We start from the raw sequence: 23,820 nt of genomic DNA, 5'->3' as shown, positions 1-23,820 counted from the left end.
TGCAATGATTATCAACAATTATTATTATTATTAAGGTAGGAAATAGATAAGTATCCACACTATTTCAATAAATCTCTACAAGTGTTTACATTTTGAAGTGATCACTTCTACAGCATTTGAAGGAAACGAAATTGTCCCATCACTGGTGAGCTTTTTTTTAAAAAAATTTTTAGGACAAGTCTGTGGCTACGGTGACCGTTGCCCTGAAAGCATGACAGCAGTAATAATTTGTCACTATCAGAATGCCGGTTGTTGTCACAAATGTAAATAATCTGTTTTGGTATTAAGTACAAAAAATTAAAACTAACACGCCAAAATGAAGTGCAGTACTAATGAAAAGCAATTGATGAGTAAAAACAGTTTAGTCAATACTCTACAGTATAACGCCGTTTTATAGGAATGCTCAATACGACTTTTTTTTCTGACCGATACCAGTATGAGTATTCACTCTTTGAGTACTCACCAATACTGCGTACCAATATCTTTAGTACTTTTGATTCATTGATTCATTTAACACAATAACATTGTGAACAAAGTTGTTCTTCCTGATGCAGATGATTCGCCGATGTCTCAAACTGCCGTAGTATAGGACCAACTACTGCAGAGGAGGACTTACACAAAGTCAGATTTTCTTTGCCCTTATTAGGTATTGGTGGCTGGTATTAGCAGCCAATCAGAGTACCCGATTCCTGGCTGGTAACGGCCTGATACCGGTAATCACCCATCCCTATCACTTTACATAAGTGTTATATAGAAATTGTAGCTCCCTTTAAAGGTGTGAAATTATGTGAAAGACATTAACCTAAAATAAATAAATGGCAACTTCTGATGAATACTAGTGATGTCACAATAACAGCAATATCGTGATATTGCGATATTAAAATTGCCACAATATCGTCGTCACCATGCTACGGTATTTAAAGCACCACATCCCCATCAAAAAACGTTACTTTTCACCTGCTTCAGCCAAGCAGTTTTATGAACTACATAGACTATGATATTTGACGCTGCTGAGCCAATAGTAACATCGCTGTGCACTGTTTACAGAATATTTCAAGATGGCGGAGGGCGGCGCCCTTACTTGCCTAGTGGCATGGATATAGCAGAAAAATCTCACAAGGTTGATATCTATAGGTCCTTTATAGAGTATCATGAGCTTTTTTTAAATTTATTTTTTATATTGCCAACACCACCACAATGTCTTGATAATATGGTATTGTGACATTTGGATATCATTACTTCCCTAATGAATACAGCACATCCTAGCAAATATTCTTGTTCTCTGTTGATTTATGGAAAACGACATCAACATTTTACTAATTCAACATCAGACATATGTTACAAGCAAGCATTTTACGTTGAGTGGAAAAACGACAAAAATCTTTTCAAATTCCACATTTTCAAAAGAAAATTTCACCTGAGCTCTTCAGATTTTTGTAAACGTCAGCATCAGTGCATCATCTGATGACCAGATTGATACATAGCATGCAGTCTTAATCAACAAACTTTAGGACCAGTGTCTTTGTAAGGGTGTATTTGGGCTCAGGCATTTGCTTGTGATAAAGATACTCTTCTTTGCTGACCTCCCTGTTCACACGTGTCAGGACAGAGAGAATATCGTCATCTCGTGGGCTGCAAACATCAAACACATCACATTCCGATTATTAAGGAACATGCTAAACATTCTTAAATCATCTAATCTCACCTCTCAGCAGATCGTTTGAGCTGCTTGCACAGCTCCTGTATGTAAATGGAGCCTGTGTTGGTGTTTCGAAACGATTTGCATTCCGGCACAGTGGCCATGCCAAGCAGGAAGTCGGCATCTGAGGGCACCGTCACGCCCCGGATGGGACCCGCATCCGCTTCCATTTGATTCCCTCTGTCCTCGTCCAGCCCTCTCGGATTTGGGGGGCATTGCAAGGTCCCTGTCTGAAAGCCTCCTCCCTGACAAGCTTGGATGAAGAACAATTTGGGTTTCCCTGCCAAAGTGGGGGCAAGTCCACTTGTAAAGGGCTGTGTCAGTTCTCGTAGGGACACCTTTTTCTCATCGGTCCCGTAGACGCAACCATTTTCGCCATGGGAGAGCACACACACAACCTAAAAACAAAAGAAAAGGCACAGTCACTTTTTATTCTGGTGACAATTATTCCATTCGTGCTCATCTTGACATCACATCTAAATACAAGATACAAACAAAAAAATATCTCATTTTTTGGATTCATTATAAATTGTCTTCATGCATTATATCTTTCTCACCAGAGCATCATCCTCTGAAAAATCTCTTGTAGCGACACCATTGAGCTCTCTTCTTATCTCTTCTGCAGTCAAGTTGCTATGGACATTCACAAGGAAGCCAAATTTGGTGAACAGTGGGTAAAGAGCATCTGTGGAAAAGAATTTTTTTTTTTTAAAACTTTTTGGGCTCATTCATATATCCATTTTCTATACGTCTTAGCCTGTTGAGCTGAGCTGCCAAAGTATCAATAAGTACATAAATCCAAAGAGTTATATACTCTTTTGACCCGGCGCTGTTTACATGTTGTATTCACCAATATGACATTTGATTCCTAATATTTTGGCCATATTGAGTCAGATAATATTCAAACTCACGAGACTGGTTGCTCTGAAATTAGGACATTATCCTCAATAAAATGGAAATTGGTGGAAAATGGCGAAGATTTACAGTAGGCACACCGCAATTCACGGGGTACGGGGACTGAGCCCGGCCGTGAAAACTGCAGTACTTGACCGTAAATCCACCAACATTAATACACTGTAAATATAGCCATAAAGGAGTGACTTTTTCAAGAAATAAAAATAAATGTAAAAAAAAAATTAACATTGTTCATTTGTAGAGGTAAGATTCATGACGGAATAAAAATACGCACTCAAGTCCGCTTGTGTTCCTCTCCTTTTTTTCAGCTCCATCCCCAAAAATTCCTCATTGTTGATAATCACGCAAAGACCATGAGGGTTGTGATTCATTTGGTAGTACTCTGTCTGCGGCACAAGCACACAAAATATTCATAAAAATGATCGTTAAAATCAATGGATGAATGACGTTGCAGAAGTTATTGTTGCGCACTGCAAAAAAAAATAAAAATCTTACCTAATGAATTGTTAGTGAAAACGTCTTACTGCACTTACTTAAACTGTTGTGACTTTTTTTACAGCTTGAAAACCTAAAATCAAAAACTCTTATTTTATTGTATAAATTACTTAGATTTTTTTTTTTTACTCATTGGAAAATATATCATGCTAAAAAAAAAGCCTTATGTGTCAGGTTTAGGTGAGGCCATCAGAAATAGAGAGGAAATATTGTAGCTGCTAATGACAAGATTAGAGCGATTGACAATTTCTTCAATGTTAAGGCCTAATACAGTATGTTCAAAAGTCATGACTAACACACTGATACAGAGCACCGATACTTTAAGTTGCCCCTCTTGTGTAATTGTGCTTCAAAAAAGAACTTTATAACCAGATGAGTCATTATTGCTTCATCCATGCAGTCATTAGTGTTTACTTCCTTCTACTCCTTTTTTTCCCCAAACGTGTATATATATATATATATATATATATATATATATATATATATATATATATATATATATATATATATATATATATGTATGTATATATATATATATATATATATATATATATATATATATATATATATATATATATATATATATTATATATATATTATATATATATTATCATTGTAACTGCCATTAACTATCATTGCGTAACTGTCATTAAACCAAGTAGGTCAAGTGTGCGAGTCCAGAGGACATAAAGCAGGAAGACGCCGGAAGGAGCACGCAGCAATTTGAGGAGCATTGCTGGACAGACAATTAACTCTTTCATGGGCACTACTCGGCAAACGGAATCCGAACGTTCATCGCTAATGATGGGTATACACACCGATTATGTTTTTTCTTGTGGAGCAAGGACTAGCGCACACAACTGCCAACAGATGGCAGCGATGCATCATTTTAGATTTGAGAACAGCCCTTGTTGTGTGTGACAAGTTGACTACGCTTGAGATATTAGAAGTGGATAAAATGGCGACACTCACCCACAGGCTGGGAGTCAGATAAGTTAATTATAGCATAATTTACATGTAAAGAGAATATACTGTATATGTTCATAAGGTTTATATTAATGCTTAGAGTGCATTTTAAAAGTTGAATGTTCTCTGTGCAGTCATGTATTTAAAATGTAATTCTGTCAAGACTGACATGTTTTAACATCTGAGAAAAGAACCTCTGAATTTTATTTTTAAGTCATAGCAAAGAAAATAGTAAATGTAAATAATGTTTTGCCAGAAACTCCTCTCATTGTGTTCCTTACTGTATATGTTTATGGCCTAAATAAAGATAAATTCATCAATTAATACTTTTTGCATGTTTTTGTACTTGAAAATTCCTTTCTGTTTTAAAGTTAAACAAAGACTTAAGGACAAAGTATTGTAGAGCAGTCAAATATTCTGCCTGTAATTCATGTCTTTGCGTGTGAAATCATTAAGGAGCCAAAAAAGAAGACATTCATTATATGTAGTTTTTAAATTAACTGGATGATTATTAATTTATTGGATTTTTCTCTCCTAAATATTAGAATAAGAATCAGCTCTATCTGCCGGGAATTTTTTTTTTGACCTAGTTTTTGGCAACGGAATAACTTGAAATGAATTAAATAATGTAAAATTTAGGAGTTACATTTACAGCAATAGAAGCTTAATTTATGACAGACTGCTACTAAACACTAGTAGCTTGTACTGTAACTCAAAATAAGCCTCAAAGATGGTTTACAAACACAATCTTACACTCATACTCCGGTAGAGTTACATTGGCTGATTTTTTTCCACTTAAGGGACAAAATGAATTGTTTTTTTAGCATTTTGAGCATTTCTTCTGCACGTGTGAATGGATACCTGATCAGACAAAGATGAAGGCTGGTTGTTTGTTTCTTCATCTGAGGAAAAATGGCCACCTTCATCTAAGGAAAAACAAACCAAACCAAAAAGTCATAACTAATTGTCTGTATATGACAATGCCATGCATGGCTTGTGAGTAATGCAGTTTGAAAAACATACGGGTGGTTGGAGGCTCAGATCTGGACAAAAGAGGGGAGTTGTAATGCTACAGGAAGAAATCACAGTTAGTAGACTGACTATTTTTTCGCTTGGCATTCCCAAGCGAAAGAGAAACATACAGATATACAAACCTGGAAGCCACTGAGGAGTCTGGCAGGAGGTGGACTCACTGGCTGCAGAGATGCACCTACGAGTGAAAGGATTTGATGAGTTTGAAAAGAACAACTCATTTCAGTGTGCAATGCTTGCCATGTCTTTTTGTTTGATGTGGATCAAACTCTGACAGGCGAAATCCAGGCTGAGGCTGGATCCCGATGTCAGATTGTCTTTTTAGTCCTTTGCCATTTTTATAGCTATAATATGTCATGTGTATATCATCATGATATACTGTATCACCTAGGTTTTCCTCTTAGGACTGTCTGGGAGGGCACATTCAACTTGAGTGATAAGTCTAACATAAATATACATGTCGAGTCACCTGTACCCTGTTTGAATTGCTGGACGGTCAATGCCAGTGGTTGATCCAGTTCTATCAGTACCGAATGCAGCCGATGTAGATTTGATTGAGACAGTAAATTCATTTTTTCCAGTTTCACAAAGATGTCCAGTGCCGTCTGGAAATTGCAGAAAACAAGTTCATAATATCATGTCAGCTGTCTGCTACATGCTGTGTAGGCCTACCATAAAATATGTGCCTATACTTTAACAATTAATCTTCTCAAATTGCATTTGACTTTGCTTTCAATGCAGGGCTGGACTGGCCATCTGGCATACAGGGCATATGCCCGGTGGGCTGCCTTCTTTTGGGGCCGATGCTGTTCTTCTTAATGATTATTAGCCCAAGAGACTGGCCATTTCGAATATAGATAGCAAACTGAAACTAGGGCTAGACTGATTATCGGCCGGGCCATTTATCGGTGCCGATATTTGGCATTTTGACATTGACATTTTCAGCATCTGCCTTTTTACGAATCTGAAGGCCGATATAGCTGAAATCTCACTGAGCGGTGAATGCTAGCGAACGTAGCGAAATTTAGGGTTTTCATCAGGATTTGTAAGATGTTCACCTACAGTTTTTATTTTTCACAAAACCATTTCGAACATATTCAGATCATTTTTACTGTCTGCAAAGATCTTTTGAAACCTTTTACGAACTCTGACGAAAAACCCAAATTAGCTACATTTGCATGTATTTGTCGCTCAGTGGGATACAGGAAACTTTTCATTCAGGGATTTATTTCAATTTCCACTTTATAAAAAAAAATACGCTGACACATCAAAATACTAAAACAACAACAACATTAAAACTAAGAAATTATGTTCAAATTATGGAAAAATTTATCCCCAGTAGAAAACTTTAGGAAACTTTAACTTTGTGTAACACATGCTGATGACTGTGCAATTTTTGTTAGAATGTTTAAACAAAGCTGTCAATTATTAATCTTATGTTTAAGATTAAAAGAAAAAATATATAATGTGAAAATTTTTGATGACAATATTTTCTCGTTCACTTAAAATGAATATCGGCTTGAAATATCAGCTATCGGTCTCCTTGACTACTAATAATCGGTATCGGCCTTGAAAAAAAACATATCTGTCTATCACTAGCTGAAACATCATCAATAAACATCAGTGGCAGAACGACATGTCGACGACAAGAGTCTGGCTGGGCCTGAGTCAAAATGTCAGCGCTGATTTTTTTTTCTTGTGCCAGTCCAGGCCTGTTTCAATGCACAACAAATACACAATATACTGTAAAATTCCATACGTACGTAAATATGGGAGGTTGCAGTATGATTTTGACAAGATGTGACAAAACTTGGTTGGCTTCTTCTCACCTTGCATTCATCCATTTGTCTCCTGCCAGTCTTGTCGCTCAAGAGAAACTTCATCTTTTGGAGATTTTCTTTTGTTGTTTCATTATATATATTGTACAGCATCACCCTATTCACAAAGCAAGGAGGATTGTAAAATAGGATTAGTCCCGAGCACAAGGTAATTAAGAACAAAACACACAATTCTTGCTGCTTTTACCTGTAGTTTGACAGTTTGTCGATAGGATTTCCATCAGTTTCCTCCACACCCTGTCTGTTGGTTTTTAAGAGGCTGAGGAGATCAATCCGTTGGATTGTGCGCAGTAGCTCACGAAGAAATTCAGTGTTCAGGTGATCCCTTTCTTCTAATCTGTTGAACAAAACTTTTGCATCTTCAACCTGCAAAAATTGTTTGTTAACAAATATGGTTACATTCCAGCTGTGCTTCGATGAAGTGTGTAAAACATTCTATTTTGTTATTTCATCAGGGCTCATTGCAGGTAACGACCAATCACGGCTCAGCTTGCAAACGTCACATGACCAAACTCAGAAAACAGTGATGTCATTTTCAGTAGACAGCAAGTCTATTTTGCTACTAAATTCATATTCCACAAACATAAAATATGAATCAGAATGCCGTGTTTTGACTAGCTTACAACCTATTGTAAAGAAAGACAATGTTTGGGTTGACTTCCCTTTAAGTTGATGAAATGAATGAAATTGTTAATTTGCAATAAAAATAAAAAGTGTCAAGAATAAAATATGGGATCCTCACTCCTTCGAGATATTTCCAGTTGACAAAATCACGGCACAAGAAGCAGAGAGCGGCCACTTCAGAGGAATTCAGGGCCTCTGAGATTTTCATCAACTTCCGCCTTTCCATTCCAACCCCACTTTGGACGTAAACTTCCAGACATTAAGGAGAATTGGGGAAACAAAACATAATATTAAAAGTGAAGGTTAGATTTGACAATCAAAACGTGCAAATGCAAAATGATGGGGCGCTGCAAGAAGTGTCACAACTGACAGTGGCACAAGAGTGTTTTTAATTTGCGGCATTGTTGTGGTGTGATCCATAGAGATAGCTACCTCTATATACACTTGTCAAAACCTCATGAAATTAGGCTTCAAATTAGGGTGTACAATAATTTCCTGATGAAAAGACATTTGACTTTTTGTAAAGCGCTTTGAGAACCCTACTGCTAAATTTAGGAAAATATAAAAACACATGTTCAAACAGACCTTTATTACATGCTATGTGTGCTCTAGGTGTTGTTTTAAAAATAATAGTTCTTCTGAATATGTCATCCAAATGAATGCTTTCACAGGCCTGATGTGACCCACAGGCTTTGACCCACAGGCTGTGGGGTCCCCACTCCTGCTTCAAACACTCTCCCTCATTTTTAAATATGCTCAATGCAGTTGTTGAGTAGCACGTGGGACTCTTCTTAAAATAGGTCACCTGCGATGGAACATTGCGATTTTCTAGGAATGTTGTTGAAATGATGATTTAAAAATATAAACAGTGGTTAAGATTGATATAAAATTAAATAAAGTATTGCATATTGATATTTAGTCAGTTAATACCACTTCTTCCTACTCCTTTTCCAACTAGCAGTTTTCACATGGAATATTATATTGATTTTTGTTTTGTTTATGTTGTTTATGTTCAAAATAAACTTCAACTTTACCTTAACCAGTTTCCTCATTATTGTGTGAAATTCTTAGCATGTTTCTAAGTCTTACATAATTCATGTGAATATTTGTTAGCAACATGCAGTATAAGGACATTATAAACGGTAATTTGAGAAATGTTAATTTATTATTATTACTAGTGAAGATAAGGGGTTAAGAAAATGGTTGGCTGGATTATTGTTATTTCATAAGTGTGTATCAAACATTAATCAGTGCCCAAGTAGCAGTATTTCCCAGAAGTGGAATGGATACATGACAACATGTATAGATATGTTGAGTACAACATATAGAGTATAAAAAATAGTCTACCATACAGTATTGATAATTTAAATCAATTGAATGGTTTTACACCGCAGGTCGTGAAATAAGACATGATAATTTTCTCGTAAGCAACACAAAAGTAACATCAACGCCGCATATTAGAAAGCGATCCACTTTAATTCAGGTAAAACGGTGAAGCTAAAGAAGTCAAAACTTACTGCTGTTGGGACGTTTGTCTCTTCAAGCCCAGTGGAGAAAACCAACACACTTCTTTATATGTAAAGCGGCTACTGTGGGAAAAATGACCTTTTTAACTTATCTTGACAAAGTAGGCCTCAATGAGTAAAAACAAGTTTATCGGAGAAGTCCTGACTTTTCTTCTTCTGGTGGCGTATAATGGCGGTTGGAAAATACGTTTAGGTACATTACTACCACCTACTGGTAAAGAAGTGTTCTGTTTCGTTTATTCAATTATTATTAACAGTTTATATAACAAGCAACAAATGTGAAGGATGGCCCAATAAAGTCATCGACTATTTCCAGTTTGGATAATACCTCATATTAATGATAGTTAATTACTATTTTGCAGCATTTCTCTCATTTTCTTTAGTTTTATTAAATCAGGCATTTGTCTTCTTTCCAGGGCATATTTATTACAATAAATTCCTTGCGGTGATTCTTCCTGTCCTCAGGCTCAGCGACATTTTCTTGAATTTATTAAAAAAAAAAAAAAGTGTACTGTCTAGTTCATTATGTCCAAATTTAATTATTGATATTTTTTTCTGTCTTTAGATCTAGCTAATCTTTCCAATTAATCTGTAAAACAATCATTCTGTCAGTTATCAATTTCTGTTTAATTTATGCCTTTTATTTATGTCTGACTGAGACTGACATAAATTTTCTTGTGAAAATGATGTAGCCTTATTTTATCTGGCCTCTCATTTCCCTTGATTCCAATATGGGCTCGTACCCAAAGCAACTCGCAACTGTCAAACCCATCATTTGTATTTCATGTAACATTTGGTATTTGGTATATTACTATGTCCACTGTTTTCAGTAGTGGGTAATTAACATCGGTGTTTGTAATGGTCTGGTCTCCTCCATCCATTGAACCAGTGGCAACTATAGGTCTTATTCTCATAAGTCATTTATATAGCGCCAGCTCTTTTGACAGCAGCTGTGAATGGAATTGAGAGAACCGCTTTTCAGCCATCACCTTAAGAACAAAGTGCATTTTACGGTAATAGTGTACCTTGCAGTCCAGCTCCATTTGTTTTTACAGCTTAATTATTGGTTTGCATTAGTCTCATATTGTGAATAGAAACAAACAAAAAACATCTTAAAACATCACAATGTTTTATATGAGGCCATGGCACATATCGCTTCCCCTTGTTCCAAGTTTAACCAAACTAAACTAAGAATAAAAAAATAAGATGGTCTTAATAAAGGGCAGCTGTGGAATTAATTGTGATGTTGATATGGAGAATGTGCATCATGTTATAGTAATAAATGTAATTTTTTGACAATTTCTGAGATGCTAACTTACGCTACGCTCACATACCATTTCCCTCAGTAATGAATATCAATGTGCCGAGACACACTGATAAATATTTAACATCTTCTCAAATGATCAAATATTGTTTCTAATGAATGTGATTCCAGAACGTTTTTATTTTGTTTTCAAAGACAGTCAAAATGGAGAACCAAACAACAAACGAACAAAGATGGATTCATCAGAAGAGGTAATTATGGTATGACAATTTTCTGCTAAAGCTAAAATAAGTTCAATTAGCTTTTTTTCAACCTTGAGAATAAGGGGCCGCACTGCCAATTTGCTATAGGTATACATGGCTCATTTCCAATAAGTCATTTCATGCCGCAGGTCAACATGAAATATAAAAGATAAAACGCTGAAATATACAGCAAGATGTTAGCGCCTTAATCAGTATTGTGCCATCTCCTCTAGTATTAACTTGTGTGAGTGTAAATGACTTTTGTTTTTATAACGAAAAAATGTACGCACGGCAACTTTTAACAATCATGAAGTAACTGAGAAACACACTTTCTTGTGATCACATACTAGTACCAGATATCACTCAAATAAAAAATAAAAGTAGCCACTAGTCAATGATCATTAGTGAACAGCAAGTATATAAAAATGATTGTAAGAACGGGAGATTTCAGTCATGACGTATCCAGGCTTGGGTTCGAGGTGAAGGGGAGGAAATATTCTCTGGCAAACTGGAACACATCATTTGGTTTCTTGAGTAGCAAAAATTGCAGGAAGTCAGATATGAGTGCACGGATCTGTGGGTGTGCTTTTAAGTATGACGCATGATCAGCCTTCAGCTCCTCCTGCAACAATGCCACAAACACACACAATGTCCACATTTACACTGAAATGTACGGAATTATCCAGAATAATAAGTCTCAACAGGAGCTGTAGAAAATAAATTACCCTTTTGTAGAATCTATTTTGATAGTGAGAGTCAAGGAGTTACAGTCAATTTAATTTAGCAATGTGCGTATTTGATATTTTACTTGTATGGGAGTAGAACAGCACTGAATCATTGTAAAGGCAGACTTTAGGGGGAAACTATTGTTTTTGCTTCCTGTTAGCTCGTGCTTGTGTACCTGATGAAGTGAACTGATAGTGTCATTACTTTATTCTTACCTTTCGGTCCAAGAACTTGGAACGCATCTGTATGTCTTCTTCCCAAACCAGAGGGATTTTCTCATAAGCTATGAGAAAACGTGAAAACACACATATGCATAAACAAAGTCCATTGAATGATCGTATTAAGATAGTGTTTCTACCTTCTTCTTTATGTGATGGAAGCTGCATTAACCTCATTGTAACCGGAGATCCCACCTGCAATCTGCTAGCAAGATGCCTAAAGAAACAATTATATAGACTGATACTGTATACTCAGCGACAATTATAGCTGTTTTTGTGTGCGGTGCTAATGTTGTCTAGGTGATGGCTGTGTGAGTCTGTGAGTTGTGCACTGTGGTCTATTCTCAGCTGGGAATGTGAGGGCCAATGTGAGCCAAAATGTGCAATATTGACTTTATTCAGCATTTTAATTGCGTATTGATGGAATGGATCTTACCCATCAGACAAAAAGTAGCACTGCCATGTAGTAGGGGATTCCTCCACAGAATGAACAATCCTCTCCATCCCGAATACCTCCACAGACTCCCCCTCAATATCCATCTGTTGCTGTTCTAGCCCTTGCTGAACACAGACAAATAAAAACTATTTGCTTCGAATATGTTATGTTTCGGTTTTGTAGGGGTTGGATTTGGTTTATTATGGGTATGTTTGTTGTTTTTGTCTGTGGTTGGTGTTTGTCATGTGTTCCTGGTTTCTCCCCTTGTCTCGTTATGTCTGATCACGTCCACCTGTGTTTCTTCCCTTCCCAGTGTGTCTGACCAATCGGTGCCCTCAGCCTATTGTGTTCCACAGGTGTGTCTCATTAGCGTTGGTGTATTTAGTCTGTTGTGGTTGTCCAGTCTGTGTCGGTCCATTGTTGTTTCTCCCATGAGCACCACCATGTTCTTGTTTAATTAGTAAAACTGGTTTGTTTTGGACTTTACCTCGGCCTCCCCACACTTGGGTCCAAAACCACAGCCAGCCGTGACAGAATACTGTTGACAAGTCTGGCAATGCAATTCATTACATGAATGCCAAGTCCTTGTAGTTGTAATGTTTGAGTATTCAGAATATTTTTATCCATACATTGCAACCGAAAATGTCCATACTGAAGTTGTGTAATCACTTACAAAAGTCGTGCAGCTGATGCGTAATTTCTGGTCAAAGGAGATGAAAGTCATGTGCTCGGGCACTTTCTTCCTCAACATAATAAGACGCATGAGCAAGAAGTTGGAACCCTCAGTTATAAGACCTCTTAGGGCAGCCATGGAATATGAAACACTGTCCCTTGTCACCTCCTGGACGTACAAAAAACACACACACACACACAAACACAGAGCATCTTACAGTGGGCCAGAAATTGAGTTGAATTATATTGCACCAAGATATTGGTATCTGGGCCTAAAGAGGGGATTTATCTGACTAAATCTACTTAATAACATGAATTATAGAAGCCATCATTAGGGTAGATGCCACAGACTTCCGACTTCCGGGTTTCACACATCAGCTTTGTTTCCGGCTACTGATGGCCGTGTTCCAACACTCGCACCCCCACCCCTGCACCCCCCAATCGGTCGTCTCAACTCTCTGAAATGCTTCGGACAACTGAGACAGACACACTACACACTCCCACCCATCGACGGAAACGCGCAACCGAGGGGCACAAAGGCAGAAGTGCAAGAACTGTGACACGGCCCACACGTCACAAACAGGAACGGGAAACAAAGCTGATGAGTGAAAACCAAGAAGTCGGAAGTCCCGCCTCCTCTGTGGCATATACCCCAATACTATACAAAAGTGCAATATATCATGTACATCAGCTGGAGCAGTTCGGAATCAACATTTACCTGATAACATGACAAAAACATTTTTAAAAATTTATGTTTTGCTGTTTGAAATTGGCTGCAACACGTTTTGCTTAGACCAACCAATCACAATCAGCAGGTGGAAAAATGCTGATGTCACGGAGGGCCAGCACGTTGGTCTTGTGAAGACAAATGTGAAATCTGATTGGTTGAAGAAACCGTTCCGTTGTTGGTGTTTATTTTCCATTTCTGGCCCTGGGATGTTGAATATTAAATCTGATTGGTAAAGTGTTGGGAACGTTACTTTAAAAAAGTAATTAGTTATAGTTACTCATTATTTGCTTTAAAAAGTAACTGAGTTAGTAATTGAATAACTTCATAATAAAAGTAACTCATTACCAGGCAAAGTAACTATTTTCACTACATTAAAAAAAGTTTTATATCAAACAATTTGGATTTTAAATGTTTTTAAAATATATTATTATTATTATTATTATATTTCTATATAAGGAATTCAAATTACGTCCATGGTGTTTTCATTTATTTTTGTGAGTATTTATGTCACACAAATGCCTCATTCAATAATATGACACATCATACAACAATAATACTAATACATTAAATTTGGAATGGTGATGTATGTTCTACCACTGCCAGTTACTACAGCAATCATAATAATAATACAAATAAAATAAATACTGGATAGATGGTGATTTGAGGCACATATGTCAACTACAGGTAATTTGTAGACAGTCCCTAGACAGTCCCTCCAAGATTTCCCGGGCATTTATTTTTGTTGCGGGCTAAAATGATCAATAATAGATAAAATATATTGCCAATGCTATTAAAATATACAGTGCTTAGTGCTATCATGGTCAAAATCATAGCCATAACTACTATTATATTTACTCCTCAGAATCATCAGCTTCCACTTGATCTCTCGGAAAAAACATATACTTTTGTACACTTTCAAATATGAGAGTATGGGGATATATCTTCAGTTTATAATTCTACACATATAAAGACGTGTTTAATGATTGATTTACGTCAGAAAATTGCCCAACTCTAGGCTTAACATGCATCATTCACATACAAATGTCACTCCATCGCCTCCACGAGTGTGAGCATATTTCTTTCAACACTTTTCACGTGTTTAGCACTCGTGAAATAAGAGAAATACAATTGTTGGAGCTTTTAATTAGACTAGGCGTGTGGCTATTACTTATCGGTATCATTATCGCTGTTATGGTGCTTGTGGAGTCGCAATATGGCTCTTATTGGAACATAATTGTCAACAAATCGCTCCTCATGGCGGCCGTTTTTCGGCAAATCTCGACTGTTATTTTTTATTAAGGTCATTCTTGTCAAAGTTGTCAAACCAGTTCAAGGCGAGGAGTGGACTCTTTGCTAAAATGCTAAAATATGCTAAGCCTTAAGGTCCAGAAGGAAGAAAGACGACACGTCCGTCACGTCGTGAGACGCTTCCTGCGGCACCTCCAAAATAAAAGTCACTATACATTTCAGATGTCAAGACACTTTTATTGTGACAAGGTCCGACAACAACAGTGCCTCTAACTGTGCGCAAATGACATTTTCAGAGCCTTTCACCGCAAAAAGTCTTGTAAGCTTACTTCGAGCCTTGAATCTAATAAATAAATTGTAACACAACGCATTTTTCATACAACAACGATAACGTAAATACTTAGTTAGATTAGACCGTTTATGACAAAAACGGAGTTACCAAACGCCGTTAGTTTAAACGCTGTTATTCCCAACACTGGCAATACAGTATGGCTTAAGTTACATTACATTAGCCAGCATCACTTGAAGACCCTGAACATATTGCACATACAAGACTAGAAATAGTGCAGCCAATAGATTCACTACAAAATGAAAATAATAGACTGCTGTATATAAATTAATGCAAATGGAACAAATGTTATAATTTAGGCTGTATTTCACCTGTTATCTCTCAGACACATTCTGATCCTAAGTTCACCCTTGGTTTCACTTTGGTTGTAACTCACCTTTCCATCAGTGGTGACTTTATCAATCCTCATCTCGCCATCACATTCCACCATGTGACACCGCTTATCCAAAATGTGTCCATCAAGCTAAAAAGAAATGCAAATGTCTTTAAATATATCATGGGATGCATGTCATGAATGTGTTTCCTTTAATGCACTCAGTGACCTGCCTTGACATACTCGTGGTGGTCCTCCTCCAACACTTCTAGGTCAGCAGTTAGATAGGCTAATATGGAAAACCGAAAAGAAAGGCACTCTTAAATTACAATCACTTGCGCAATCCAATAACATCTATCAGAAATGTGGCCTTGTTCTTGCATAGAGGTTTTTATCTTAACAAATTACTGCATGGGGCAAAATATTATAAACAGCTCAATTTGATGTAGTCACAGTTCTACGGGACTGAAAACTACAAGCACAAGTATAAACATTGTCAAATTAAAATCTCCCTAGTAAATATACTGAAAACTGAGAAGTGTACATTAATTGACATATTTCTTTGTACACACTGGCCAGTTGTTGACATCCTATAACACGTACAGTAATCATCTGTCAGACTAACAATAATCTAAACAATCATGCAGCAGTGAGTGTATGAATGATCAATTATAAACTTTATTAGCAGATATTAAGAGCCCCCATTGTTTTTTTTTTGTTTTTTTTTGCTTAGATCATGACGCCGTGTATCGGCTGGCTCAGGCAAGAATGTTAACAGCCAGAAAAATCGGGCAGGACCCCCTCACCTGTCACTGTCGTTCCACATGGGGAGTCGTCGATGGCCCCTTGGCTTTGTGCATGTACCAGCATACATGGTTGACGGGCTCGGTGGGCAAATTCCACTGACACGCAGAACCTCCCCAAGTCTCGACCCCCTTCCGACATGGTCACCAGAGAGTCCGCAAACACACATTTTGACAGCTCCACGGGCTCTGGCAAAGAAAAAAAATTGTGTCTTTGGGTATAAAACATCACCTGCTAATTTTTAGGTCAGAAGAAGAACGAAGTGATGATGATGAGCTCGACCAAAATATTATCATCATCAGCGTGGAGCAGGAGAGTACTTTGAGCATGAGACTCAAACCAAGTGTAAGTGTCAACAGTACTACTACCATTTTATTTTATTTTTTCCCATGTACAGCACATTATTTTATTTTTCAAAAACCCAATTCGCTTCTAGTTAACTTTGAAGTACATGTATTTAATTTTTAAGACTCCCTTGTTTTTAAACATGTATTCAACATTTTTTACTTAATATTATGCGCAATACATTTAATTGAATAATTTTTCAAGTAGGGCCTCCTGTTTTATTATTTTCCTATAGTTTGCCATTTTGTAAATCCTCAAAACACATACGGTGGCTCACAATAATAAATATATAACAGAAATAAAACTTCTGCCTAATTTTTGCCTAACACTGTCACTTACTGCAGTACTTCATTATTCCAATTCTGGACGGACCGATCATACATAGTGCCTGATCGTGGTTTGAGCATGTCAACAGGTGCCAAAAACAGGTGGTGAGTGTCCTCAGGCGTGCACACACTTCGTGTATAAAGTATACGCTAATATCGCCCGTGAACTCACCAATACTAGACAAGAACGCCACAGCTTCTTCCGAGGCCACCATTTCTGAACCGTGCTTGTCTTCTTTGGTCGCCGCTGAAGGAAGAAGAGCTGGAGCCTCCACATTATGGGGTTCCTCCATTATTGTGCTGTGTTGAAAACAGACTTTGTACCCGTGCTGGGAAGGATGAAAACGTTAACAATGTAATAAGACGGGCGAATGTTACGGCACACAACTAGTCGACATTGTATGCAGGTCTTTTCTCGGTCGTAAATCCTGCTTTATGTTTCAGAGAGCAGACGACAGACGAGTTGTCACGGCAACCGGGGCTCGAGTGCCGTAAAGTTGCGTGTAAGTGGGCAGGCCAATTTCGAAAATAAAGTCGGCCTACCGGTACTCGTCGAACAAGAAAGTATTATATTGTATTATATAATTTATCAGTGGTATACGTAAGTACTCACTTTTTTTTTTTAACTTAAAAAAAAGTAAAAGTAGAAATACATGTGCAAAAATGGACACTTGACACTTAAGCTTATAAGCAGAAAGTGGAAGAAAACATTTTTGTTTCTGAAGTGGAATTATCTTGATTCTCCACAGTTTTATGAAAAGTAATTCCACTACTATTTTTACTTAAATCTAAATAGCATTGCGGGCCAAGTCAAACGTTATTTTTAGTACACGCCATGGGCCGCCCAAAAATGGACAGTGGGTGGCAAATGGCCCCCGGGCCGTAGTTTGGACACATTTGTCCTATGTTTTGACTTCTGGGAAATTAAAAAAGTAAAAATTTGACATTTTTGTCTAAATATCAAATTTATACAGAACTAGTTATAAATTGTGTTACATACTATGCATTTGATCACACATTGGTTTATTTTCCCTTTAAATCCACAAGATTACATTGTAATTTTTCTTAAATTACATTACAATTGTAAAAATGTTGAACACAAGGAGCTGTCAGTTTCCTGAAGCTCATGAACAGCGTGTGACATCATACTTCTCCTTTCCCCAGAAATGTGACATTGTCTTCTGACAGAGAGCAAATGAATTTTATCGAGGTGGGAGGTAAGAATTTTTTTGCTTAAGTTAAATCTTTAAATTGTCACATTATGCTTTTAAAATGTAATCGGGGAAATTTACTATACATCTTGACAAGTTATCACTGTTTGGGAAAATTTATAAACTTGATGTGTTGACAAAGCCTTGCTAGCTGTATTGTTCTTGAACAATTATGTATGTTTTTATGTTACGTGAACCGGCAATTCACAGGAAAGTCAATTGTCTATTTTATATAATGTGTGTGTATTTATCGAGATGTTTACTACATGGCAGCTTCTTTGCGTTAACATTTATAAAGAGGAAGTTTGAAAAGCCAGGAAAGTGTTTTGCATTGGCTAATAACTGCATGTACTGAAGTGTGGGCTCTATTCTCTTTCTTTACTTGTTTGTGTGTGTGCACCTGGAGGTTGGAAATGAAGGTTGGCCCGGTTCATCCACTTGTTTGTTGCAGTCTGCTGATTCTGTGGGCCTTTCAAAGCGGTAGATAACATCTCACACTCATGGTCATGCATGCACGCACGCACACACAACATGACAAGCAACAACAGTGTAAACTACTTTCACATAATAGAACAGAGGTGGTAAATGGTGAATAGCCAATTTTCTAAACTGGAATTTTTTTTCAGCATTTTTAAAAAATATATACTGTATATATAATGCCCTCTAAGAATATTGGAACAGTGAAGCCATTATTATTGCTTTGTCTCTTTTTTGTGTTGATCAGGGGCAGACAACACAAGTTTTATTCCTTTCTGTCCCGTTTCATTTATTTTTCTTTTAAAGAGTAAAATACATTTGAATTGAATTGAATCTATAAAATGTTGTCCCAGGATTTCAGGTTTGTCTGTTTGGCTAATTCCCAAACTGCCCTCCTATTATTGTAGCTAATTAGTGATTTGATTAATGAAGTGCAGCATGTGTCCTTTTGTTCACGACCTTCACTTCAACCAACTGGCCAACGGATTTTCTTTAGACCTCTCAAATGAGTCAAATGTTTGAGCTGTCAACTACATGTTTGCCTTGTCTACCCATTTGATAGTTGTTACTTGTACTACAGTGGTTTCTGCTTTATTCTTCAGGACTTTCCCGATCATTTTTTGGCCAATGGAGTATTTTCCATCTTCTCTCACTTTCATAATGATAGCTTGATTTATGGATGGATGGATAGATAGATAGATAGATAGATAGATAGATAGATAGATAGATAGATAGATAGAAGGGGTGTTAGAAAAAATCGATTCGGCAATATATCGCGATATTACAGCGCGCAATTCTCGAATCGATTCGATATGCGGCCGAATCGATTTTTATACATCAATTTTTTATGAGAATATTCAACAAAACGTCTTACTTAGGGTTAGGATTCGCACATTAAGCATGGAAGAATGTTATAATAATGGAACATAATGCCTTAATATTTGATTTCAGTGCTGTTCAAACATTAAAACAGACTGCAAACTGTTTGTTAAATGCAGTGGCTCAGTTATAAGCCTGAATTTTCAGAAAAATAATACACTTTCATACAAATCTTACAGTGTACATGTACAAGCTTACTGATGAGTATTTTCTTAATTTGAGTAAAAAAAAAAAAATCGCAATAATCAATTTATAGATTTGTTTGTTATAGATTAGATATTCGGGATTAATCAGTATCGAATCGAATCGTGACCTATGAATCGTGATACGAATCGAATCGCCAGGTACTAGGCAACCACACCCCTAATAGATAGAGAGATGGGTGGATGGATGGATAGATAGATAGATAGATAGATAGATAGATAGATAGATAGATAGATAGATAGATAGATAGATAGATAGATAGATAGATAGATAGACTCTGTTTTTTATTTTGGTAGCAACTCTATCTTAGTATAAATTAAGTCCTTACTTGCAAAAAAAAGTAAGAAATCACTGACTGATCCAATATTTGCAAAGAAACTACAAGTAACGTAACAGAATTTGTGAGTCATAATATGAGGCATAAGTCTCAGTTTGAAGTTGGAATCTTGCATCATACAGTATGTGTATAGACCATCAATACATTGGATTATGCCAGCCCCTTTTCATGGGAACTGGCAGGTTTTTGCTTAGAAATACAAACAAACAAACATAAACAGTAATCTCTATGGTGGAGGTAAAAAGAATGGTGTGCAGTGAATAGCTTCATCTAACGTGTATATTCCTTTTCAACAGAGACCAGCGATGGAGATGTCTGTCAGAATAAAAAATCGATTGATAATGTATGAAACACATGCTTAAACTCCCAAATTCCTAATCTGTGTGAATACAATTTGCTTAAATTTGCATTTTTTTTGTCCCCCTAGCTCCGCCCGTTGAGTTCCTCAGGACAAGACAATGACTTTGTGGATATTAACGAGAATGAGAATTTTCAATGCCTCCTTTACTTAACAAATGTACTCAACTGCTCATGGACCTTCCCCACTTTACTTAAGGAGGCTCAGCTCCATGTTTATTTCAGGTATATTATATTTCTATTATCTGTATGACTTGCACATTACCCATTGGTGTAAATAAACATTTAAAAAATGTTGACAATTTTGTATTTTGCATCTGTTTTCTATTCTACAGCATTTGTGATAATATCAACACAGTTCAGCCCCTTAGTCTCTTGTCTGAAGAACATTCTGGATCAACGTCCATTGCTCTGAGGGAATATGAGATGTTGTACGTCATCGTCCAATTCAATGTGTCCCTGAACCATACATGGGCCGTCTACGGCTATGTGTACAACACCGAAATGATGGGTAATTAATTGACAAAAAAAATCATGTTTCAGTTTCAAATGACTGTTTTGTTAACATGTCATTTTGTCTGCGAATTTTTGCCCCTTTCATACAATTTCAAAAGGAAAATGACATTATTTTCTTTCTCAGAAATCAATTCTAAGTAATCACAAAAATGGCAACTGAGTGCTTTTTGTGCAAAAATGTGCTTAAGTGTGTCGTTCCTCGACCAAAGACAATGTCATTGTATTGTGTTGACAGAGGTCTTGCCTCCACCTGGAAACATTTGTGCTTCCCTCAAAGGCGTAGACCTTGCGGTGACCTGGGACGTGCCCCGTGGTCGTGCGAACTACCCCCCCTCCTGTTTTGAATACCAGTTGGATGTGGGAAACCAGGTACAATATGCACGTGCTGTACTGTATATCCAAAGTTTATTCTGTCAATAACATATTAGTGTGATTCAATGTTGAACAGGACAAATCACCAATCACGAACTACCAGCCGTATTATAAAATCCAAAATGCCAATCCTGCGTCCACCTATAATGTGAGGGTCCGATCCAGGAAAAATTTTGCTTGTTTAGGGTCACAATCATGGAGTGATTGGAGTAAGACTATTAGTAAGTATGATGTCATTCTATCCTCAAGTCGTCCTGTTCTGATTTTTTTTTGATGTGCACGTATTAAAGAGAAATAAGAGGTGTCTATTTCAGGTTATGCTGTTATTTTAGTATTTCTGTTTCCATAAAGAAAACGCACAAGTCTCTATCGGTTTGTAACGCGTAGTGGCAGATCGGTGCTGCTGGATTGCAAAAAAAAGGAAGAAGAGAGCAAAAAAAAAGGGTCTGGAAGTCTACAGGTAACTCACTTTATTAATTGGCAAAAAATTGGACTCCCGGCGCTACCGTGCGTCAAGATCAAGCGTACGTGACTGCTCAGGTCCACGGCATAAAATACAATGAAGGCAAAACGAGAAAGTGCTGCATAGCATCACAAAAACAAAGAAGTGCCACTGTGTGGTGCGGTGTCATACTACGGATTGTTACAGGTTGCATTTGCCATCATGGAATAAGCACTTCACCATCAAGCCGCTGAATTACTCGTCAATGAGTGTTTATGTGGAGACATTGGCAAGCACAACGAGCTCAAGTGAGGTGTGCTGTATTATGAACATTTTGGCAATACTCAAAATTGTGCCTCCCAACTTTGCTGTGCGTAACCAGCTCAATTCAGTAAGGGTGAAAAAATCGATTCGGCATTATATCGCGATATTACAACGCGCAATTCTGGAATCGATTCGATATGCGGCCGAATCGATTTTTAAACATTTATTTTTTAGGGGAATATTCAACAAATCGTCTTACTTAGGGTTAGGATTCACACATTAAGCATGGAAAAATGTTATATTAATGGAACATTAAGCCTTAATATTTGATTTCAGTGCTGTTCAAACATGAAACAGACTGCAACCTGTTTGTTTAATGCAGTGGCTCAGTTATAAGCCTGAATTTTCAGAAAAATAAATACATTTTCATACAAATCTTATAGTGTAAATTTACAACTTTACTGATTAGTATTTTCTAAATTTGAGTAAAAAAACAAACAAACGCAATAATCAATCTATAGATTCGTATCGGGATTAATCGGTATCGAATCGTGACCTATGAATCGTGATACGAATCGAAAAGTACTAGGCAACTCACACCCCTACAATTCAGTGCACATTATACACTCACTGTATGCATGTTTCTTTTTTACAGCAATAGAACCGTCCTTTTACACCCTCAACATCCCAGTAATCGTCACAATTGCACTTGGAATACCCATGATCCTCCTGACTGTGCTGTTGTTAGTCCGCAATCAGAGGTATTGTGTTTTGGTTTTAAAATGTGACTCATTAATTGACCATTATGAATTAATTGAGACAAAATTGAGTGCATTACTCGGCTGCAACCAGCAGAGGTGCTGTTCATTTTTTTTCTTAACTTGTTTGCTTTCTGCCCAAAACCCATGTCAGTGATTAGAAGTTGAGCTACAGTACATCCACACGTACTTGCCCTATTACACTGTCACCACTATTTCACGCTGGCATCAGCAAATGAGTTTTCCAAAATCAACTGACTGGTTCCTCACAGTCTGGTACAGAGTAGTGCTTTATTTCTCTGTTTGTTTTTTAGAGTGGCACAGGTTCTGTATCCCACAATTCCTCGTCCCCCATTGAAGTACAAATATTTCCTGGAGGAAAACAACACATTGAATGTAAGGACATGACTACACTACAAAAGCACTTACTTACACATCTAATAATTGACAAGAAAAAAAAAAAGTTAGACTACCATGTTTTTATTATTATTATTTTCTTTCAGTTTTATCATCCCGCTCCATCTGCAAAGTATGAGGAGGAGATCACAGTGGTGGAGGACACAGAGAAACAGTTGATAAAGTCATAATAGCAAGGATGAAAGGATTATTATGAGCTATCCAGCTATTTATGTTAGCATGACTGCTAATGCAATAGCAAAAGGCTTCACATTATTGATACACTGTTAAGTTTAGTTTTCCAGTAATGCGCTATGGCATGCTAAGAGCTAAAAAGCATATTGTTGTAGCCTACTTATTCATAGAGACGTTTTATTGGAGGTTGCTTTTTAAAAATTGTTGTAATGTAAAAAATGGGAGGCTACTGTGTGTTAAATTAGTCAACTTTCGTTGGCTTCATGTTTGACATGGATGTGTTTGTTTATGTAAAATGTTGAAGAAAAGGAGGGCCTGAAATTGGAACCTCGAACCTGAGAACTGTGAGGCATGATAACCGTTATTTCACCATGCTGCCCTTTGAATTGAATCACGTTAAGATAAACAAACGCATACAGCGCATTCTGTTTTAGGGCTGCTTTTCATGCATTGCCAAATTTCCTGTGTGAAGCACACTCAGGGGGCCTTGGCTTGAGATAAGACCGAGCGAGACAGCACAAAACACTTTTAAAAAACCTACTTCCCCAAAGTGGATATAAAACAAACAAGACAAAAAACAGCAACTAGTAACATCACTGTGACATTAAAACTTACAGTATATATGGTGCATAAGTAATGCATTG

General features: G+C 37.0%; 3 protein-coding genes across 7 annotated transcripts; 1 reads left to right on the top strand and 2 right to left on the bottom strand.

Annotated features, from left to right (window-relative positions):
* Window positions 1–214: 214 nt before the first annotated feature.
* casp8 (caspase 8, apoptosis-related cysteine peptidase) lies at window positions 215–9,264 on the bottom strand. 3 transcript variants are annotated; one of them, XM_077559734.1, is made up of 12 exons: window positions 9,087–9,264; window positions 7,688–7,818; window positions 7,133–7,311; window positions 6,937–7,042; window positions 5,577–5,712; window positions 5,230–5,285; window positions 5,099–5,144; window positions 4,937–5,001; window positions 2,889–3,000; window positions 2,257–2,384; window positions 1,706–2,097; window positions 239–1,632 (listed from the first exon to the last, which is right to left on the bottom strand). In XM_077559734.1, the coding sequence occupies exons 2-12, from the start codon at window positions 7,793–7,795 to the stop codon at window positions 1,494–1,496; spliced, it is 1,467 nt and encodes a 488-aa protein (XP_077415860.1). In that variant the 5' UTR covers window positions 7,796–7,818; window positions 9,087–9,264; the 3' UTR covers window positions 239–1,493. The 3 variants fall into 3 exon arrangements, with proteins under 3 accessions (XP_077415862.1, XP_077415860.1, XP_077415861.1); XM_077559735.1 differs by having other exon boundaries at window positions 245–1,632; window positions 5,583–5,712; XM_077559736.1 differs by lacking the exon at window positions 7,688–7,818 and having other exon boundaries at window positions 215–1,632.
* A 1,255-nt stretch (window positions 9,265–10,519) lies between these two features.
* catip (ciliogenesis associated TTC17 interacting protein) lies at window positions 10,520–17,249 on the bottom strand. Of its 2 annotated transcripts, XM_077559408.1 has the most exons (9): window positions 16,941–17,246; window positions 16,100–16,285; window positions 15,527–15,582; window positions 15,357–15,443; window positions 12,655–12,822; window positions 11,982–12,106; window positions 11,686–11,762; window positions 11,543–11,610; window positions 10,520–11,223 (listed from the first exon to the last, which is right to left on the bottom strand). In XM_077559408.1, exons 1-9 carry the CDS (start codon window positions 17,059–17,061, stop codon window positions 11,053–11,055), a joined length of 1,059 nt encoding a protein of 352 aa, XP_077415534.1. In that variant the 5' UTR covers window positions 17,062–17,246; the 3' UTR covers window positions 10,520–11,052. The 2 variants fall into 2 exon arrangements, with proteins under 2 accessions (XP_077415534.1, XP_077415533.1); XM_077559407.1 differs by having other exon boundaries at window positions 11,543–11,762; window positions 16,941–17,249.
* LOC144044791 (cytokine receptor common subunit gamma-like) lies at window positions 16,842–23,518 on the top strand. Of its 2 annotated transcripts, XM_077559410.1 has the most exons (12): window positions 16,848–16,873; window positions 17,213–17,271; window positions 17,933–17,985; window positions 18,386–18,459; window positions 20,173–20,219; window positions 20,304–20,458; window positions 20,569–20,744; window positions 20,985–21,118; window positions 21,198–21,342; window positions 22,483–22,588; window positions 22,900–22,981; window positions 23,089–23,518. In XM_077559410.1, the coding sequence occupies exons 4-12, from the start codon at window positions 18,393–18,395 to the stop codon at window positions 23,170–23,172; spliced, it is 996 nt and encodes a 331-aa protein (XP_077415536.1). In that variant the 5' UTR covers window positions 16,848–16,873; window positions 17,213–17,271; window positions 17,933–17,985; window positions 18,386–18,392; the 3' UTR covers window positions 23,173–23,518. The 2 variants fall into 2 exon arrangements, with proteins under 2 accessions (XP_077415537.1, XP_077415536.1); XM_077559411.1 differs by lacking the exon at window positions 17,213–17,271 and having other exon boundaries at window positions 16,842–16,873.
* Window positions 23,519–23,820: the final 302 nt, after the last annotated feature.

This window comes from Vanacampus margaritifer, chromosome 2 (genome assembly GCF_051991255.1).
Source record: "Vanacampus margaritifer isolate UIUO_Vmar chromosome 2, RoL_Vmar_1.0, whole genome shotgun sequence".
Lineage (NCBI taxonomy): Eukaryota > Metazoa > Chordata > Actinopteri > Syngnathiformes > Syngnathidae > Vanacampus > Vanacampus margaritifer.
The sequence above is the reverse complement of the archived record's forward strand: the minus strand, read 5'-3'. Positions and strand labels throughout refer to the sequence as shown.

Excerpts from the sequence above, each read along its gene's own strand:
- casp8 (XM_077559734.1), bottom strand. The coding sequence starts at position 7,795 with ATGGAAAGGCGGAAGTTGATGAAAATCTCAGAGGCCCTGAATTCCTCT. Across the intron at positions 3,001-4,936 it reads CTTCATCTTTGTCTGATCAG|ACAGAGTACTACCAAATGAA; the intron begins GTATCCATTCAC and ends CTTGTGCCGCAG. Across the intron at positions 2,385-2,888 it reads AGGAACACAAGCGGACTTGA|ATGCTCTTTACCCACTGTTC; the intron begins GTGCGTATTTTT and ends TCTTTTCCACAG.
- catip (XM_077559407.1), bottom strand. The coding sequence starts at position 17,061 with ATGGAGGAACCCCATAATGTGGAGGCTCCAGCTCTTCTTCCTTCAGCG. Across the intron at positions 15,583-16,099 it reads ATGTGGAACGACAGTGACAG|CCTATCTAACTGCTGACCTA; the intron begins GTGAGGGGGTCC and ends TTTCCATATTAG. Across the intron at positions 12,823-15,356 it reads AAGTCACCACTGATGGAAAG|GAGGTGACAAGGGACAGTGT; the intron begins GTGAGTTACAAC and ends TTGTACGTCCAG.
- LOC144044791 (XM_077559411.1), top strand. The coding sequence starts at position 18,393 with ATGAAGGTTGGCCCGGTTCATCCACTTGTTTGTTGCAGTCTGCTGATT. Across the intron at positions 18,460-20,172 it reads TCTGTGGGCCTTTCAAAGCG|AGACCAGCGATGGAGATGTC; the intron begins GTAGATAACATC and ends CCTTTTCAACAG. Across the intron at positions 20,745-20,984 it reads GTACAACACCGAAATGATGG|AGGTCTTGCCTCCACCTGGA; the intron begins GTAATTAATTGA and ends TTGTGTTGACAG.